The sequence below is a fragment of the Vigna angularis genome, chromosome 6 (genome assembly GCF_016808095.1).
Source record: "Vigna angularis cultivar LongXiaoDou No.4 chromosome 6, ASM1680809v1, whole genome shotgun sequence".
In the NCBI taxonomy this organism is placed as follows: domain Eukaryota; kingdom Viridiplantae; phylum Streptophyta; class Magnoliopsida; order Fabales; family Fabaceae; genus Vigna; species Vigna angularis.
The window spans coordinates 31025213-31046765 of record NC_068975.1 but is presented as its reverse complement, the minus strand read 5'-3'; the positions used below and the strand labels follow the sequence as shown (position 1 = coordinate 31046765).

The 21553-nt window shown below is 30.6% G+C and overlaps 2 protein-coding genes and 1 non-coding gene across 4 annotated transcripts; 1 reads left to right on the top strand and 2 right to left on the bottom strand.

Moving 5' to 3' along the window:
- Positions 1-388: 388 nt before the first annotated feature.
- On the bottom strand, positions 389-2126 carry LOC108342682 (cytochrome b561 and DOMON domain-containing protein At5g47530). The gene is made up of 2 exons (XM_017580476.2): positions 1335-2126; positions 389-592 (listed from the first exon to the last, which is right to left on the bottom strand). The coding sequence occupies exon 1, from the start codon at positions 1966-1968 to the stop codon at positions 1396-1398; it is 573 nt and encodes a 190-aa protein (XP_017435965.1). The 5' UTR covers positions 1969-2126; the 3' UTR covers positions 389-592; positions 1335-1395.
- Positions 2127-14812: 12686 nt separating this feature from the next.
- On the top strand, positions 14813-18189 carry LOC108343362 (U-box domain-containing protein 4). Of its 2 annotated transcripts, none has more exons than XM_017581595.2 (2): positions 14813-16838; positions 17754-18189. In XM_017581595.2, the coding sequence occupies exons 1-2, from the start codon at positions 15528-15530 to the stop codon at positions 17814-17816; spliced, it is 1374 nt and encodes a 457-aa protein (XP_017437084.1). In that variant the 5' UTR covers positions 14813-15527; the 3' UTR covers positions 17817-18189. The 2 variants fall into 2 exon arrangements, with proteins under 2 accessions (XP_017437084.1, XP_017437085.1); XM_017581596.2 differs by having other exon boundaries at positions 17665-18189.
- A 2724-nt stretch (positions 18190-20913) lies between these two features.
- TRNAL-CAG (transfer RNA leucine (anticodon CAG)) lies at positions 20914-20994 on the bottom strand. Its single transcript has one exon. It is a non-coding gene; the product is annotated as a tRNA-Leu (tRNA).
- Between the last annotated feature and the right edge of the window lie 559 nt (positions 20995-21553).

Sequence of the window (21553 nt, the reverse complement as noted above, 5' to 3'; positions counted from 1 at the left end):
AACCGCCGGTAATTACTTAGCGACGCAGGTTTTCCCAACGGTTTTTCTAACCGCGGGTAACATATTTTCTGGGGGTTAAAACCGCCGGAAACGCAAAAAATAACCCCCGGTAAAAATCTAATTTTTTGTAGTGGTAAAAAAAACCATTTAGTCATCATGAATTCGTTTCTCTTCTTAATTTTGTAATGGTTTGGCAAGGGATGCTCCTCCTTTTTATTAAATAAAATTATTACTTCCACTTTTTCTACTAACAATTTTTTTTGTTTGCTAACAAATATATATATATATATATATATATATATATATATATATATATATATATATATATATTGTATAGATACAATAATATGCGTGAATTAAATTATCACATTTAAGAATAGTAATAATATATACAATATATCTATGAATACATATAGATCAAGTGTTATTTATTATAGTCTTATAAATGTAACTATATATTGAATCATACAAAAGCAAAATGAAAAACGTCCACTTCCTCATGGGTTATAGATTCTGGCTGCACGAGGGATGTAACATCGTTATTCTTCTGCAGAAGGAAAGGAACAAAATGTATGGGTGTCTGTTTATTTGCCTGCAAAAGAAACATAACAATTTGAGTCAGGTTATAGAACTGTATTATTCTTTATATAATTCGAAAACTCTCATCTCTTAAAAGTCGAAACTAACCTTTTTTTACTTGAATGAATTTGAGAGAGAGTGATTGAATGGATTTAAGAGGATTTGAAGATAATTTTTTTTTATTTATTTAAATAAATTTGGAAGTAAATGAGAATAGATTTAAAAACATATTTATAAGAATTAGTGTAAGATTTAATTGATTTAACATATTAAAAAAAATTACTTTCAAATTCACTCGCTTCCAAATTTATTTAAATAAATTTATATAAAATTTATTTTTAAATCTATTCAATCACTCTTGTCTAAATCATCCAAGTCAAGAAAGCCTAAAAGATATTTATATACGCGTTGAGACTCGATTTAGGAGAAAAGATAACGTGAAGAATACATGGGATAAAATATACAGATGTGATTTGTTAAAAAAGCTTTTTTATTCCAAAAGTTTGACTTTAAATTCTCCGTTGCCAATCTTATATCATGCAGGCACTGAAGACTTGCAGAGTAGTCAAACCAAAGGACAAAACTTTACGTATTTGGCATTAATATTCGGCATGAATATAAACACATCGAACAAATAGATATAATTAAGTCATGCGATTCCTCAACACAGGCACATGCACAAAACAAATCATGCACATAAAGGAAGCCAATTAACAAGAAGCACGCAAAAAAGATTGCGAAAGCCAGTTACTTACATTAATTTATTCTTTGTTCTAAGTGAATATATACTTCCCACTTGATCTTGGATGCATTGAACTAGAGAAGATCCAAGATTTCCTTGGCTTGGAGGTTAGAAGTTGCAAGTTGATGCTGTGAAGGAGTAGAAGCAGAAAGAGGACCATCTTGCCAAAGGTGGACCAAATTGGTGGTGCCGTTTGGAAGAGTGAGGGTGGCATAGATGGTGATCTCACTGTTCTGACGGGTAGCCGTGAGGCCAGAGTGAGGATAAGAGATGTTTCCCTCTGCCAACTGGGTTGAGTAACCTTGGACGGAACAAGTGTATGCTCTTGGGGCACCACCGGATTCTGAGATAGCCACCAGAGCCTGTGCTCCAACCATAGCTGAATCGAGGTTGTTGTTGGGATTGATGGCCCATGCAACCCACCTATCCGAAGCGTTGATTCCGGCGTGTCTGAATGCCATGTCCAACTTGGCTGTGGCCTGGTCGTAGGTCCAGTGAAGGTACGACGTTAAGTGGGGAAGATCGCGGCATGAGGTGAAGACCTTGTTGTCTGTGAAGGTGTGATTCATGCATGTCTGTGACTGTACTGAGGATGTGAGAAGAAGAGAGACTAACATAAATAACGCAAGCTTCAACTTTCCAACCATGTTTCTACACCTTACACTTCCTTGTTTATCTCCTTGTTCTGAAGAGGGAGAGAGGGAAGAAGGGGTTATTGTAGGAGTGGCTGTGGGTTATTTCGTCTGTATAATGTCCAAGGATGACTAGACTAGTCCGTGAGAAGAAAAACACAAAGAAAAAGAGAAACATCCTCAGCTTTCGTAAAGTATGAATTAACGTTAATCCTCATTTTCAGAGTCTCTAGTCTAATGGTTTAACATTTTATTCAAATAAAAGGCTTTTATATGTATGAAAATTTGTCCATGTTTATGACAAAACTGTTACGATTGGATGAATGTTTTTACTGCTATTTCAAATGAATAGAAAATGTACTATTACTGACATTTTTCAGGTTGAGATTAAAAAGGAAAACTGAATGGAGATTGTGACGGTCTTCAAATCTATGGAGACAATATAACTCGTGTGTTTTTAAGAGGAAATATTCAACAAGGATAAAGTAAAGTGCATGGTGGTCGTGGTATATAATAATTAAGAAAATGAATACCTTTTATTAACCGGGATTGATATCCTTCATCCTATTTTTTTTAGATAAATCTCAAATTCTCTTTATTCTTTTATTATATGAAATTTTCAATATGTTGAAACAAGATATTTATATTGGGCTACTACAGATAGGTTCATATTGTACAGCATTTCTTTGGTTATTATAACATTTAAATGCCTAACAGGTAAAATAGGCTGTAATCCCTCTGACGTAGCTAGGGAAGGTTGTGTCTTCACATGTGTACGGACAAACACCCCTTATGTTTATATATTCACATTTTGTTGATGAAAGAAAAATATAAAGTCAATTAATTGGTATCAGTTAAAGGAGGATAAAGAATTAATCTTTGAATTAGCAATTTCATTATTTGAATATTGTGCATAGAATTCGGCACCGCATCAACTTTTCCTTCGAGTGGCGTGTTGCTTGGGAGATTAACGTGATGATCTGTTATCAAATATTCAACGTGAGATCTTTCTCTTAGAAAAAAGGACCAAGGAACGGTTGAATCTCTATTAGAAGCTACGATTTGAACCTACCAAATTATTCAAAAGCAAATTTATTGCTGGAAATATTCTGTGCGAAATGTTTTTAGAGGTCAAAGCAATGCTTCGCGTCTATAACGGGCTTCTTAACAACCCTTTTCTTGTTTCTCATGTCCCAATATCTACTGCTATTCTAGTAATTATATTTTCTCTTTAAATCACTAACATCATATGTAATACTGCACACAATTCTGTTTTCGTAACTTTGGTACTAATGCATCTTAAAAGCGCGACTCAAAATTAAAGAAACAATTTCTTTTTCTTGTCCCATATTTCCATAAAGATTATGTTACAAAATACCTCCATGATGGGAAAGTCAAAACATACTTTATGGAAGAGTATTTCTCCTTATATTATCTCATTTTTTTTTCTTTTCCACAATTCAAAAATAAACAAATTTTGAAATGTGTTGAAGAAAATTTCATTAAATTTTGAAATTTATTGAAGACTTTTCTTTCAACTGATTTCAAAATGGGTTAAATTCTTTTTTAAAATTTTAACGGATTTTGAAATTTGTTGAAGGTTTGAAAAATCTTTCAATAAATTTTAAAATCCGTTGAAAAAAAGAAATGAGGTGTTGAGTTTTTGAAAGAAAGTGAATAGTTTTAAAATTTTTAAAAAATAAAGGGATGCATGAAGAAATATGGGGTGGTGTAGGAATAAATACTACTTTCTGGGTAATAATAAATTAGACAAGCCCAATTCCGTAGCCCATTATGCCGGTAATTGTTGGGTACTATTCCTAGTGATCCATTTAACGAAACATAATATTGACCTCCTTTTATTGTCAACACCAACATTGTTTCTTGGAAAGAGTTTAACTCTTGGCACCCTAAATCCTATTTAAACCTCTACCCGAATTGAAAGAAATATTATATAGCCCCAATGCTTTCTCCTCGTACGATGTTAAGAATGTGAAATTTAAATTTAATTTAATTTCATTAGGTAAAATAAGATGCATTGTATTTATAAATAGTGAAATCTCTAACCCATCTTTTAATACTGACAAAAATAGCAAACATGAGAACAGAATATTAAAAGAATAAATTCAAGTCTATTAAATAGATTTTGAATAATTTTGATACAATATGAAAAGAATAAAATTTAAGTCCAATTCAACTCTATTAAAGCATATGAATAAGATGAGTTTTGTTCTATTTATACTATAAATTATTTTATTTCTTAGCAAATGTAACATCTTGAAGGCCTCTGAAACACCCTGGAGTTGGAATCATAAATGCACCTCCTTTATATATTGATATTCTACTCCAAGCATACCATCTCATGATTATGGAAGGAACCGAGTAGGCTAGCACTGAAGCATATCAGTCGTCTAAATTATTGACTTACCACATTGTAAACCTCGTACTCATTCATTCACTTTCTGAACATGTATACAAAATTATTTATTTTCTCAAAGTAGTAGAGCGGAGAATCACCATCTAAAAACGCTTTAACACTGTGCATTTATAACTCTATTATTTGTTTGCGACTGTGTAGTGTTTCCACATGAAGATGTGAAGAGATAAAAATCATGGCAAACACATTTTCTCACAAAAATAATCTGAGCTCAAAAAAAAACAGTGACGTTTGTGCGGACGAAAGTGATAAAGTGAAAGTAGTTTATAGAAAGCCCAATTTAAGATAGGGTGAGTTTGGACCACCCGAATTTTGGTGAGAAAAGTGATGGGCTTTTTCCATTATGCACGGTTGATTGGTAAGCTTGTTTTGGTCCAGTGGTAGGACTAACTATGACGTTCCAGAAAAGGGAATGGGGGACCTGTCACTCCATTTCAAAACACATTATAATTAAAGTTCAGATTGGGACCACACCATGCCATTCAACGGCCTACTCCTCACCAAAAAACCTCATTATATACCTATATTTCTATCATTTTTTACTTTTTGTGTGCTGGTCTTGTACTGTGTCTTTAAAATATAATCATTGAGATTGATTTTAATATTTTCAAATATATTAAAAGGATTTTTAAAGTATTAACATGCCTGTATTGTTAATGTTCAATAGAGAATAACACAAAACATCCCATAAAAAATATAGACTCATATCTCTGACTAGTTCTTCATATAAAAAAAATAGTAAATATTTTGCACTTGTTTCTTAAGGAATATTTAAGAGGTTGTTATAAGTGTTAATTATGTTAAAAGTACACACAACACTCACTTTATAAAGTAAAAAATGAAATCTACACAGTTTACCTACCGTAATCCTTTTGCATTTGAATCTTCCAAAAGTTTGTGCTTCCATTTTTCTACCATCACTTTAAGCCATTCACCTATCTATTAAGTGAATTTGTTAAAAAAAAATTGTATCTTCTTTATTTTTTATAGTCACCCTACTAATAAAAAAATAAATAAACCTAAGAATACACAAATAATATAATGTGAAAATTTTCAATGTAAAAAAAAACTATATAATTATTATCGACCAAATAATATAATAATATTATGTGAATATTTGTACAATAGAAAGAAAACTCTCAGCCATTTTACTATTGACTCCAAATATACATATACTTAAAACAAAAATTTAACTACACATTATCACACTTTAATACAAAAATATAAAAAAACAAACAAACTCTAACTCAAAATATCTTAAATTTAAGACAAAAATCATGATAGACTTAGAATCTATCTATTATATAGACATCACACTCGCTCATTTGTTTATCCTAAGATATTTGAGACTTTACCAGTTACATATTTTCACATACAACATATTTTAATTAAAGATTGGGTTGTAACTTACAAATATAACATCAATTCATAGTATGTTGAAATTATACTTGAGTCGGCTTAGTTAGATATAATCATATTTGATTTACTGCTATAGTACAGTATTAGAATACAATACCAAATTTTAGATTTAATTTCAGTACTTTAATACGTTGAATTGATAAAAATCTCCAATGAATTGTCCCAATTTTTGGTGCCATTTTGGCTTGAGATTCGTACGATTGAAGAGGAACAAAATCTCTATTTGTTTAATTTGTGTCTCAGGAACCAGGTCCATATGCAACTGTTCCATATGGGGTTGTAGATTCTGTTCTTCTGCATACATCATTCGTGTATCTGTCGCTTTGAACTTTTTCTTATTCTTCTGCATGCACCAAATTGCTGATGAAGATATCATATAGCTGTATCTCTTTATGGGCTACAGAAAAAGTTAACAACTCGATTCAGGATCTAGACTTTTTTTATGATAAAAGAAGAATCGGTATTCATTTTCATATTTTTGCAAAAATAAACGCTTTCGTGGGGACAACTGCAGAGATCACGAAAAAAATTAAGGAGAAAGACAAGAGTGTACAAAAAAAGTTGCTGTGACATGCTGTCTTGAAACTAAAACTTTAAAGAACTAAAATAATTATTATCTTTGGTGGATTAATATGGATAAAAGGAAGTGTGTCGTAATAGTGTGCCTGACGCTGTTAGTTGAGTGTGGTGATGGTTAGAGCAAGTTGAGAAACAGCATAGAAAATTGGAAAATGAAAGTTATATTGTCTTAGAATAGTGTATAGTGTGTATCTTAGTTGTAAGTTGAAATAGATAAAGAGATGCAAAGGACAACACGGGAGGGATTTGTTTTATACGCGACTGGTACTTGGTACGCTCCAATACCACACGCTATGTACGGAACTAATTCTTTTAAATAATCATGCAATTTTTTTCTACAACATGCATGGGATATTTACTAACTCACTAACACTGTAAAAGTCAACAATATTATCACCATGTTTTTACCACTTTATTGCCAACCACTTCTAATAACTCAATTTCTTAAAACTAATTTTTTTTACAATAGATTATATGTTTATGTTTTAATAATCCGTATATTCAATGGACAAATCACAAACTATCGTTGTTAAAAAATTGTTAAGAAAACTTTTTTTTTAATTAAATCCTTATATTGCATCTGGCAATGGTTCAAAACGTGTGGGATGTGAACAGAAAGGAAGCACAATCTCATTCGTAGGCATTATGGTAGTGGTGGCCTATAAACGTTTTGAATGGATGGGAAGGAAAATGAATCTATAGGTGTTGGATACACAGCCCCCACGTGGGGTGTAAATGAGAGGTTATCCGTAGCATTCTAAGCTCTTTCATTTTTCGACAACCACGTAATATATTGTGATGTCAACACATCCTTCTTCATTTCAAATGCCATATTTATCCTAACCATCTTTAACAATACCACAAAATTCAACTATATATATATATATATATATATATAACTATTAAACATAAATTTATGTAATTTTTAAAAAATATTTAAATAAATATAACATATAAATCTACTTCTGGTCATCCTAATCATTTATTTAAAAATTTATTTTATTATAAACTTTTAAGAACCGATTTTATTACAACACCGTATTTTTTTAATGAACTCATAGACTTGGATCTTTATGTAAATTACCATGGTATTTTAAAAATATAAAGAAATGTTAGATTTTAATATGTTATAAAAAGAATAATTACACTAAAATTTATTTATATTTATTTAAATGTATTGGTATGTAAAATGTTTTTTAATAGTTTGAAGCTCTCTATCTTAACTAGATATATTTTTAAAAACATTTACTAGTTTATTCTTTTGAAAAATATTTGACTTGATCATATAGGCCAAGTCTTAAATATCTATCGGATTATTTGACCTATTGCCAACCTTTTCTTTATTAGGAATCGTTCTCTTAATTTCACGCATTTTGTGTAAAATTATAAATAAATTCGTTTCTTTAAATTAAATAAGAAATCTAGGCGATGTTAGTTCAATTTTAATTTTTTTATTTCTTTTAAGACTTAAAATAATAACATCAAATATAATTCATATTTAAAAAATATATATTTAATTTAAAAGGAAAGGAAAGAGGAAATTTTGTAAAAGGTTAAGAAATTTGAGGAGAAAATAGTTGTTTTTGCTCCCACAATTCTTCTTCCCACTTTTCTCACTTTACCAGTCTCTCATCTCTTCTTCTTGCTCTTTCATCTCTCCGCATTTTTTTCTTCGGTCATATTTTTAGTAAGAAAAAAAAATCAAACTTTGCACTTTGAATTTTAACTTTAAAATGAATTCTAAGTGAAAAAAAAAGGTCAAACATAATGCAGGATCATAGTAAAAGTTATTCAATCCAAAATGTGTTAGATGGTAGGGTTTGGACGTTGATTGAGTATGCATTGGATAACACACTTGCCAGATGATATAGATTGACATTGGAGTCGAGTAATGTTGCACTCAAGCTTTAAATTAAGAAAGTGACAAATCTACATTATTATGTTATCCGAAAACATGTTGGAAAAATTAAAATTAATGTCAAAATAATTTACAAATACAAACCTTAAATATACGTCTAAAATTTAGTCATCCTAATAATAGTAAGAGAAAATCAGTTTTCATTATAAAACGTGGTCACCAATTCATGAATTTTCGGTATATTTGAAAGTTCTTTTGTATTATTAAACCATTATTATGTTCTATGGTATTAACTTTATTTTTCCTATCGAATTCATACTAGAAATAGTAGTATTTGATAACTGTTGGTGTAGAATAGAACATTCGAGATTTGTAGAGTTGAAAACATAGTTGAAAGACGACCAATTCGTAGATAGTTTTTCTTTGTTTGGAAAAAGCTTATAAAGAAATGCGAGCAGAGAGAGCAATGAGTGGTAAGAAAAAGTAAGTGTGCAAAGGCATGATTATAGTCTGATAAAGAGAATAGATAAAAGTTTAAAAAGTAAGTTTGTTAATGTGAATACAATAATTCACACACTGTTTGGTTTCTTAATGATAGATATTGTTGTAAAGCCCACATTTGGTGATCTCACTTCTTTGCGTGTTTAACTTCCCAACTCCCTAACCACACTTTGCACCTATTCATGCAATGTGTCAGTTGGTGGCTTTATCATATTTGTGGTCAAACACGCGTTATCGTGGACGACATTCGTTAGTTCAACTAATTAAACTCAACGAAATTAATTACCACCTGTTCCAGCATAAATTTCTAGGTCTATTTAATTATCACTCACTTAAACATTTTAAATCTTTTAATTACGCTTTAACAACCTACCCTACCGTTACCCTGTCACAAAGCTCCAAAATTAATCAACATTATAAAGGTAGTATTTGTTTTCATTGAAATCAAGCTCAGTGTATTTTCATTTTATTATGTGTTTATCCACTTTAAATAATCGCACTAATTACAAAAACAGTGCAAATTATTCTTAAAATTAAAAATTCTATTTATAGTGCAAATTACAAAACTCCATTGCTGATATAGTCGGCAAAGTGTTGGAGATGTTGAAATTATTATTTCATTTTCGACAAGTTGTTCATTATTCGTAAGAAATCAACTTGCGCAATTCGTCAGTTATTTTCAGTCATTCTCAAAAAAATATCATTTTCAGCGTAATATCATTGTCTTATAAGAAAAAGATATTTTACAGAAAAACGAAACCTGCAAGTATGAATTAAACCAATATTCTCTACATTAGATAAAACCAATTTCAATATAGTTATGTTTTAATATATTTATATTAAAATACAACTTGGGTTGTGGACAGCTCAGAATGCTACATCCTTACATAACATTCAAATTAAATTATTACCTTTAATTTAATTCTCGAAAGGTGCAAAGTATATCATGTATAGATTTATATTATTTTCAATATCGTATGTATAGTCAAATATTTAGTATGAATTAAAGTTATGAAGTGATATTTTTGTTAATAATTTATGTTAAATTTGTCTTTTTGTGTTTTGATGTGATTTTGAAATAAATTCATAGTGATTACTATAAATCTGCAATTTTAAACACAAGTTTGGCATGTTGCTACAAATCTCTGAATAACTATTGTTTGAGATTGACTTTGGGACTGTGGTCAAATGTAATCACTTAGGTCTACCTAACTTGATTCTAGAAACATGTTTCACAGAGTATATCCCTTCTTTAAATCAGAAGCTTCTTGCAAAAAACAATTAAGTCTCTTTATATAGTAAAATTATTATTGGTGGTGATATAAATTGGATCTTTTGAGCTAGTTCATTTAGTTCAACTTTTTAATGAAGATAGGTTGGAGATATTTAATCCACTAACTTATTCGGCTCATCTTATTTTAAACCGTTAAAAAAACGCGTTTGTAAAGTCACAAAGCCAGATAATATTTTCGGATTCGAAGATTTTTCGTAAATTTTATACAACTAAATATAAAGAATAACACAGCGTTTCATGTATCTGTTTCCCTTTTGATATAAAAGTAATATTCTGATTATAACCCAAGATTTTCAGTTTGTCGATAATTAGTGAGATTATATATTATTTTTGTTATTATTGCATTAAATAGGATTGTGAAAAAATAGTTATTTCAAAAACTTAAATTGAATTAAAGTAAATCATCTTATAAAACAGTTTTCTTAAAGTTAAATCGGTACATTTCAATTATTTTGTCTTGTGTAGTTTGATTACTTATTGTGTGTTCAAATTGATACTAAACTCAATCTAAATTGATCAGTAGTTAATGTTATAATAAAAGCATAATTAATGTTTAAATAATAATATATTTCACTTATATTTATAGCTTTATGAATTTTTTTTATTATAATTGACCTAATTATCATTCATTTTTTTTAAAAAAATTTGATTAGTGGAATGTTTATGCTAATTAGATATTTTTATTGTGGTCGATCTAATTATCTAATTTCTTTTAAATTTGATTAGTGTATTGTTTATGTTAATTAAATATTTCACTTATTTTAATTCTGATCAATAACTTTTTTTTTATGTTTTGAACGATCAATCACACCACGACAATCTATATGTAACTGTTCGTATTATAGTATAAAAAGTATAAAAAAATGAGAAAAATATAAAAATAATTATACTTTTCTCTTTACAAATTCTCACTTTAAAATTATTATACTTTTCACTTTACAAATTCTCACTTTAAAATTAAACATTTGAAAAGAGTTAAATATATTTTTAGTTTATAAATTTATATATAAAATTAAAATTTATTATTGTTTTAAACTTTAATATATTTGAGCTTCTAAATTTTAAAAATAAATGAATATAATTATTTTAACTTGAATATGTTAATTTTTTTGGTTAAATAGTATTTTAAATTAAAATTTAAGTTGAAATTTATGTAAACAATCCAAATATTATTTTAAAACTCATTATGAACAAAAATCTATTAAAATTGAATTATAATAACTATATTTATTCTTTTTAAAATTTAAAATAAAATAAAATTTCAATTTTAATTCGGCGTCAAATTTTAAAGATTTCTAACCCAATTTAAAAATTTAAAAACTTGATGCCCGCTGTTTGGGTATGAAAGATATCCTTTTTGCTACTCCAGTCTGAAATATGCTGGAGACTAACAAGAGAAACTAAGGTAATAAGGAGAACAACTAGGGGTGGGCAAATAGAACTGAACTGCACTGTACTACTAAAATCTGTACTGAACTAAAAACTAATTTGTCTAAACTGAACTGAACTATAAAACAGTTCAGACAAACTGAACTGAACTGTTTTTTGTTTTATCAGACTGGACTGAACTGAACTATACTAAATTGTACTAAACTACAATATAAACTAAACTGAACTACTAACTATAATAATTTTAAACTGAATTGTACTAGTTTTTAAACTGAATAGTATAACAATACATGTTCTTTTTAATTGAAATTTATTTTAATATTTATTTTATTTTATTCATAAGTGTCTTACACATTAACTTTTTATTTATATGATATTATTATTTTCTATTTTATTTATATTTCTTTTATCATATGTGTATGGAAATTATTTTATTATTTATTTATTTATTTTATTTTATTTTATTTTATTTTATTTTATTTTTTATTTTTTTATTTATATTTATTTTGTCATGAATATTATTTTACTTTCATATTTATTTTTTTAATTTTTTATTTATATTTTTTTGTTTTATATGTGTATATAATTTATTTTATCTTTTTATTTACTTATTTTATTTTAAAATAATTTTTTATTTATATTTATTTTGTTCCCTCGTAAAATTATTTTATTAATCAATTATTTATTATTTATATTTTATTATGTAAAAATTAAACTAGTATTTATTAATTATTATAATATAATAAAAGATGGTACTAGAAAAATTACTCTTAATAACGTTTGTTAATTTTTTTGTCATTTGATATTTCTATAATATTAATTATTTTTACTACATTACTATTTTTTATGATATTTCATTATATATTTATTTAATAAAATTTAACGTTAAAAAATATATTTTAGTTTTAGTATGTAAAATACTATCATTTAAAAATAATAATATTGATATTTATTTTAAAGTAAGTTAATTTTTAAAATAAATAGTTATTTTAGTGTGTGCGCTTACACACATTTTAATATCATTAAAAGTTTTTTTAACATATTTTTACATATTTATTAATATGTTAAAGAATATAATATATTTAAAGTATTATTATTTTTTATATAGTCTTTTTTTTATGATTTATATTACTTAATCATTTAATAAAATTAAATTAAAAAAAATATATTTTACTTTTATTACTTAAAATAATATTATTTAAAAAGTAATATATGTTTATTGATAAAAAAATATAAAAATTTTGTGATAAAAATATTTTGTCTTAAAAAATTCATTATTAATTTTTTATTTGAACGGTTTCTTTTATTAATATTAACTTTTTCTTAGCAAGACGGAGCAATTGGACGGGAACTAGAGAAGATAAAAGAGTAGATACAGTTCTCACAGTTAACTGAATCGAAACTGTTATTAGTTCAGTTTTTAAAAACTAAACCATAAAATAGTATACTGAACTTTTAGTAAAAGTGGATCAGTTTTTTTAAGTATAATATAGTATAGTTAACTATAGTACAGTACAGATCAGTTATTTTTGCCCAGCCCTAAGAACAACTACTATCTATTCAGGGCAAATAAAATATTAAAAGAATATGGGATGTGTATTACTTGACAATTTAATTACTTTATTATAGAATAACAATATAATTTGTTTATTTTAATATATTTATCTATCATGAACTCTCCTTATAATGTATTTGTATATTGAAATGCCTGTTTATTATAGTTTTTCATGATATTGAAAAGATTTATGATATATTTCCCCGCTTGTTTTAACTTGAATAAAAAAATATTTCGCCTCTTAATTTTTTTTTTCATCACAGATAATTATTAGTTTGAAATTACTTTTGAAAATGAAATTACGATAAAATTTAAAATGGAACAATACGATGAGTTATTTGTAATAATGATGTTGATAACATAATATCTAGAAGGCCACCAATTTGGAAAACAGGGCAGCAACCATTGGCACAGGGATTTCCAATTGAATATTTATCCACGTGTTCACTGGTTTTATATTAGAGTTAAATTTGTATGATACTTGGTAGATAATTAATGTAAAAGTTAAAACTGATTATAGTATGATAGTTGAGAGATGAAACCTGTCAATAAATGTAGGCAACAGATAAAGAAATCGCCTGTTAATACTCAGAATAATAAATAACATATTAATAGAATTGGTTACTTTTTTAGTACTTTTACAAATTTTACTCGAACTCAATATTATGTATCTCCTATTATCTAATATAATTTTGAAATTTTCAACTATATAATTAGCATAATATATTTTTTTATTTTTTTATTGATGATTAGTTTTGTTGAGGAATTTATTGTTATTTTTAATATTATCTCATTTTTTAATTATATATATATATATATATATATATATATATATATATATATTAATTAGATTTGAAATCTTATTCAATAGGATTAAACTCAATGCTTACTGGTCTTGCAATTCAAGATTAAAGTCTTTCTAGAAGTAACTTTTATATTACTGATTTAAAATGAACTAAATTTACACAATATTTTAATTCAAATAAATATTAAATGCTACGTTATACTTTTTAGTTTAGAGTAAACTATAACTTTTTTCTCATAAAAAGTCATCATTTTTAGTTTCTAAAAATGTTTAGCATTGGTGTGACATTTAAAAGATGTAATTGAACTATTGAAAGCTTCAATATCTCGACTATATTTATTGAAAATTCAAAACACATGATTGACTTAAAAAAAAATGAAGAAACATGTTTCACCAGGTGACGTTTTTGTACAGAGTTAAATGATTGTTAACTATACAAGTTTAAATGGCATAGCTTGAGATTTTTAACAAAATTTAAAAATTAATATATGCACAAGTTATTTAGACTTGTATTAGATTGGGGGTTTTAAATCTTTTTAACAGATTGTGTATTTTTATGATAGATATAAATAGTAATAAAAATAAGTGAAAAGTAAATGATAATTAAAATTTTTCCAATATTAGAAAAACAAAAAGTAAATAAAAAAGAATCACTTTTTAAAATACGATGTTGAATAAAGAATAAAAAGGAGTAATAATTTTAGTTAAAAGAGTAAAATTTGAGAATTTAATAGAGTTGATTAGAAAGTTAGTGAGCTATAATTTGCACAGTAGTAGGTGATTCAGCAGGATTGATTTCATTTTAGAGCTGTATAGGGCCACCACAGAAGTGAAGTGGCTATAATAACTTGGGGAGACCTAAAAGGATAAGAAAAAAATGAAACTTGAGGAAGATGAAAGTATTTATAATTTAAAATATAAAACATTGTTTATTTAAAAATTAAAAAAAATAGAAAAGATAGGGATAAAAATGTCCATGCAATATGCCAATTCATACCTGTGTGTCTAATGTCATAGCTAAATAAGGTAAAGGCACAGTCCCATAAAACATATTTCTGTTACGTCCCATAAAAACACTTTGACTTGCAATAAATAACTCAGATAATACAGATCACTAGATCATACGGCGCAGATATAATAAGTTTAAGGTAAACTGCAAAACCCCTGTCCTCATCAGGCCAACACGTGCCACTTGTTCCTTACACTTAACAACTGTCTTCGACTCTTTTCGTACACCTCCCTCCACCAGAATATTCCCATGTCACCAAACCATACCAAGGCAAACCCGCTGAGGGCTTTTCAGTAATTACATCCAGACACCAACTGAAGTTAAAAAAAGCTACCACAAAACGACGACGGTTCTGACCGACGCCCACGACCCCACATGATACTATCCCAAACCCATTCTTCAATTCATTCACCTCCCCCCACACATTTCTAACCGTCCATTTATAAGATTCTGCTTTATCAGCACCGACTGTTACACTAAAAATCTGAACGCCCAGTAAGAATAGTCCGTCCCGGATACCAATGCGTTCACCATTCACAGCCAAATAATAAAACGAAAATAGAAAACTCAAACAGTTATTCTTCTTCTCCTTATTATTCGTCGTCTTCAACCTGGCGCTGCCTTCACTCACTTCCTTTATTTTCACTATGAAACTCTGAGCTAAGAAACGTAAATACCTCACTACACGGAACCCTAATTCCCAATTTGTGCGCGTGGAAGCTTCGAGAATGGTTTCGCTGGAGGAATCACGGTCTAATTCGAGCCGTTTCCCCTTGGCCAGAAGTTACCAGTACCACTCTTCCGTTTCGTCCAAAACGCAGCGTCATATAGGAAGGTCCATGCGCACGATACGCTCCAATTTCTTCCAAGATGATGACAGCAGCTGCTCCTTCACCGAGAAATCCACCTGTCTATCGGAGAACCTCACTGACTCCGTCGTCGACCTCCGCCTCGGCGAGCTCGCGTCACGGAACAACAAATCCTTGAAGTCCTCACCGGCAGAGGAGGACTTCCTCGACCTCTCTCAGGCCTTCAGTGATTTCTCCGCATGTAGCAGCGACATCTCCGGCGAGCTGCAGCGCCTTGCGACACTCCCATCACCGGAATGCGTGCAGAAGAACAATATATCTGGAGAAGTGGAGCCGGAGCCGGAGCCGGAGCCCTGCACGGGTTTCCTGCAGAGGGAGAGCTTCTCCACGGAGATTATCGAGAGCATTTCGCCGGAGGATCTCCAGCCGACGGTGAAGATTTGCATCGACGGCCTCCAGTCGCAGTCGGTGGCGGTAAAGCGCTCCGCGGCGGCGAAGCTCCGACTGCTAGCGAAGAACCGCGCCGACAACCGGATTTTGATTGCGGAGTCAGGCGCGGTGCCTGTTCTTGTTCCTCTTCTCCGTTGTAGTGATCCTTGGACGCAGGAACATGCGGTAACCGCGCTGTTAAATCTATCTCTCCACGAGGACAATAAAATGCTGATAACCAATGCCGGAGCAGTGAAGTCGCTGATTTATGTGCTGAAAACGGGAACGGAAACTTCGAAGCAGAACGCGGCATGCGCGCTTCTGAGCCTGGCGTTGGTGGAAGAGAACAAAAGCTCCATCGGGGCTTCCGGAGCGATACCGCCCTTGGTTTCGCTTCTTCTGAACGGTTCGAGCAGAGGGAAGAAGGACGCGCTGACGACCCTTTATAAGCTGTGTTCCGTGAGGCAGAACAAGGAGAGGGCAGTGAGCGCCGGTGCGGTGAAGCCGCTGGTGGAGATGGTGGCGGAGCAGGGGAGCGGCATGGCGGAAAAGGCCATGGTGGTGCTGAACAGCCTGGCAGGGATTCAGGAAGGGAAGGACGCAATTGTGGAAGAAGGTGGGATCGCTGCTCTTGTGGAAGCCATTGAGGATGGGTCTGTTAAGGGGAAGGAGTTCGCTGTTCTGACCCTTCTTCAGCTCTGTGTTGACAGTATCAGAAACAGAGGGTTTCTTGTCAGAGAGGGTGGGATTCCTCCTCTCGTTGCCCTTTCTCAAACTGGGAGTGTTCGAGCTAAGCACAAGGTCAGTCAAATCAAACCCCCCCTTTTTCTTTTATCATAATTTGTATTCAGTCTCGTCATACTAACAAACTTCAATTCAATCGTCGTATTAAGTGTTCTGGTTTTACATCGAGTCATCCAAAATACCAATAAAGTGACGAGGTAATTAACATAATTATAAGTGAATGTTCACACGTTTAATTCTATTTTGACAAATTAATCTTGGATCCAGATTTGGGTTTTAGTTTATGCAATCTAAGTAGTTGTTTTTGAATGGCGTAAAAAAAAATTACCAATAAAGTGACGAGGTAATTAACATAATTATAAGTGAATGTTCACACGTTTAATTCTATTTTGACAAATTAATCTTGGATCCAGATTTGGGTTTTAGTTTATGCAATCTAAGTAGTTGTTTTTGAATGGCGTAAAAAAAAATTACCAATAAAGTGACGAGGTAATTAACATAATTATAAGTGAATGTTCACACGTTTAATTCTATTTTGACAAATTAATCTTGGATCCAGATTTGGGTTTTAGTTTATGCAATCTAAGTAGTTGTTTTTGAATGGCGTAAAAAAAAATTACCAATAAAGTGACGAGGTAATTAACATAATTATAAGTGAATGTTCACACGTTTAATTCTATTTTGACAAATTAATCTTGGATCCAGATTTGGGTTTTAGTTTATGCAATCTAAGTAGTTGTTTTTAAATGGCGTAAAAAAAAATTACTTCGACAGAAATTCTAATAGAAGTCAATTTTATAAAATAAATTTCATTCAAAATCATTTTTGCAAAAGCCCGGTCAAAAAGTTACTACATACTAATTCGATTGATTATTTTCTTCAGCATTAATGTGCATATGATGCAAGTTGTTGGGGATTCGTGGTATCTTAAAGAATGACCTGGATATTAAACTTCTGGCTTGTTTTTTACAGGCCGAAACGCTGCTTCGATATTTGAGGGAATCAAGACAAGAGGCGTCTACTTCGAGCTCTTAGCTAAATGATTACATTGCTACTTGGGAAGGTGGTACTTATACAATGTAATTGATTATTGTATATATAGTGATTTTGATGGTTTGTACAGTGTGGCCATGATAGTTGGAAATGGAGCTGGTTTTATTGAAGTTAGATGAAGCTAACGGCTATAGACTGACCCTTTTAGATGTATGGATATAGCTAGATATGGGAGTTTGCTTTCCCTTGTTTCGATTGCTCGTGTGTCCTGGTGTTACATGGTTGTTTTTTTGGGTTGTTAGGTTGGTTCCTTTTGTTTATATGACCCTAGTTTTGGGAAAAGGGTTTCTGATAGTATTATTGTATGGTAATTAAGTTGCGCGCTCGTAATGAAAGTACAGAGCTTCTACTGAAATACCAGGATTGTTTGTGTCCATAATCTCTCTTAGGTCAACATATAGCATGGTTTCGTTTTTCAGATACTGCTCAGGGTATTACATATGCTAGATGGACTGTGGAGCGTGGTGTTTTTGACGATTCGACTGGTACTCTGAAACGTATACAAATATTTTATATTTTATAAGCAGCACTTGATTTGATTCCTTATTTCATGTTTCTTTGCCATGAGTATTGCGATATGCTTGCCTTAAAAGTTGAGAAATAAAACATGGAATATGTTCTTTCTGAAATCGACAACACAGGCTGGGTAAAGCAGGAAATTGTATGGCATCGAGAATCCTCTTTAAGGACTAGGTTTATGAATTATGATGGCTTGCAAGTGCTTTCTCGGCACTTCAACTGAAAATTGTAAAAAAATCTAAAAACGACAGAAAAGGCTTTAGCAAAACATTTTTTTAATATAGTCTGGAAAGAGTAAAAAGCAGGATTCTGATAACTGAGTTAAGACCGTTTAGATCGTGGCGTTATCTAAGTGGGGAAGATCTTAACCCAGATGGAGAGATATGTTTGGTAGTGAAAAGGCTGTGTACATGGTGGGATTGGGACATGTTTAGGTGGGTAGTGATATGAAAACAGGGAATGGGAATGGTGTAGGACCCTGGGTTGAGTACGTTGTCCTTGTGGTGAAGCGGCTGAGCCGCTGCATGCTACCATATCAAGTTCCAAGTTACATCTGTATGGCAAATCATAGCCCCACCTCGCAGTTTAATTCCACCACAGATTGCATCATTTTTGCCGTACAAAATTTCCTCATCTAGCACTTACATCTTGATTTTCATTTTCTTTTTTCCCTTTCAAATCTTCCTGTCGCATATAATAATCACCAATTAGCTGGCAGAGCAGGTATGTTTTGTCCTGCAGTTTGTTTGGATGGTTTCACTTTCTAATCTAAGGTTTTGAAGAATCGGGTGTCGGTGTTCTCTTTCTTTCATTCATTTTAAAGTATGGAGTTCATTGCTTGCATCATCAAAAGGCGAATCTGTTTGGTGAGATGCTACTGGTTTATCTTAACAAAAGTTTGAACTCTAAAGCATATCGGAACGTAGGAAGATCTCACGAAGATTGTTGAATTCTTACGTTTCTATCACTAAGCTGCTACCCTATAGTATTATTCAAAACTTATACTCAAAAGTGGCTTTCAAACTATTCAACTTACGTCATTTCAAGAGAAAAATGAAAAATAGAAAACCAGTAAATAAAATCGAATTCGACCATCTCCATCTACACATATATTCAACATCTTTTAACAGTAATTCAATCCCTACCAATCAAACTTCTTTAAAGGGATGTCTTAGTGTCTATACGAGTTACAAACTTATGTTCTCACATAAATGATTTCTTTTTATGATGATTATATATAAATAATTGACTAAGTTTTCCACCAATTCAACAACTTCCTTTTTAGTTGTTATTTTAAAAATTGTAGTAGCAAGTTTGCCATTTGTTTTTAAATTAATTATAATAAGCTATTATTTTTCATACTCGACTTTGGCAAACATTTTACTCAAAATCTGTTCAAACAAAGGATGTGTTTGTCTATAATAGAAAGATTGTGAAAATAAAAAATAAAAGAAGAAGAAAATTAAGTATATATTATTTTTAAGCTGTCTAAAGAGAAAAAAAAATTGAAGAGAAAGAAAGGTAAAAAAAGTTCGTCCTATTTAGTTGTTACCATAAGGATGGTTCGATATTTTAACTAAACAAAACCCAGTCTTTTTTCCTCTTTCTGTTCAAAATGGGTGAACTAAAAAGTATTGGGTCCATTTACTAACCCCCATCTTTTCTAAAGCAATATCAGATTCTTATATCTGTTCTGCGTTCCTTTCCACCATTCCAAACATAGTGTAAAGTTTCAAATTATGTTCTTCACGAATTGGACTTCAGATTTATTTAACATTTTATTTAACAGCCGAGCTACAACTATCATTTTACACTAAATGTCTCACCGTTGTTTGCTAGTACAATCACAAAGTAACTAATACGATTGATAAAGTGAAGTTCTACAAAATAAATAAAATAAAAAGTGTTGTTAGGATGCTTATAGTGTTGTGAGTGTAAAATTAGGAGCACCCTAAGAATACTTGTAAATTAACACGTCTAAGCATAAATTTACTTTTCTCGTAATAATTTTTCAAAATGAAAATTAATTGAATAAACCCTATTTATTATAACATTTTCCAGAGTTCATTGAAATAAGTTATAATGGGAAAGGTTTGAAGCCTTTCTGAAGCAATTTCCCAAGACCCATGAGGGAGAAACCTGCAAATAGGAGGAATGTGGCAGAAGTGGCCAGAGCTTCTGTCATGCTTAAGAATGACTCCTAACAGGGGAAAATGTTATAATTTATTCAATTAATTATGCATGAGACTCAAACCAGTCACCCGGCAAACATTTAAGCAACTCTTTCGTCCCGATCTCTTTGTAATTTATGAATCTCTGAAAATGAATGGCAGAAATTTTCAATTTTCATGGCATGGCAGAGAAAAGAAGATGTTTTACAAACAGCATTACCTGTCTGTAGAGCCATCTAGGAGACTCAGGAAGGGACAACATTAACATGAAATCGCAGCAGGAACACCTGCCACCCCAACCATCCAACGCCAGGTTCAGGAGCCTGAAACAAACAAATCAAACATATTGTCAAGAATGAAAACGAAGGTTTTATTAAAAACAAAACAATTGTCAAGAATGGGATTCGAACCCATGCCCTTTCGGACCAGTACCTGAAACTGGCGCCTTAGACCAACTCGGCCATCTTGACTTTGATGTTATGTTACAAAATAATAATGTTCTCTAATCCTTCTAGCAAACCACACAAACCATCCATGTCTAGAAACAAAAGTTTCATTACATAAGTTTGTGAGATTTTAAGCAATTCACATTTAAATATATAATTTATTCTAATGCATGGTAATTTTTAACTATGAACACAATAGCATGTATGAAAGAAAAACAATTATTTATAGAGAAAAAATCTGTTTCAGTAAAAAGAAATTACATTCTTTTTCTTTTGCTATTTCATACTTATAAATAACTTACAAATAAATCTAAATCTCTAAACTAAAAGTTCTATGATGTTTTTCATTGTTTATTGTGATTAGTCAAATAATAAGACATAAGTAGTATATTCATCAAATTTTTATTCAGCTCATATTTCAAAGTTTGGATCAAAATTTTTAAAAAATACTTTAAATAAAAATATATTTTAAAGACCCTAAATAATGTTGGAATAGAAGATTATACACGTGCAAGACAATTAATGACCAATGAGTAATAGTTGACCGATGAACTCACCGGTATGTCTAGGTTGATCAACTCAC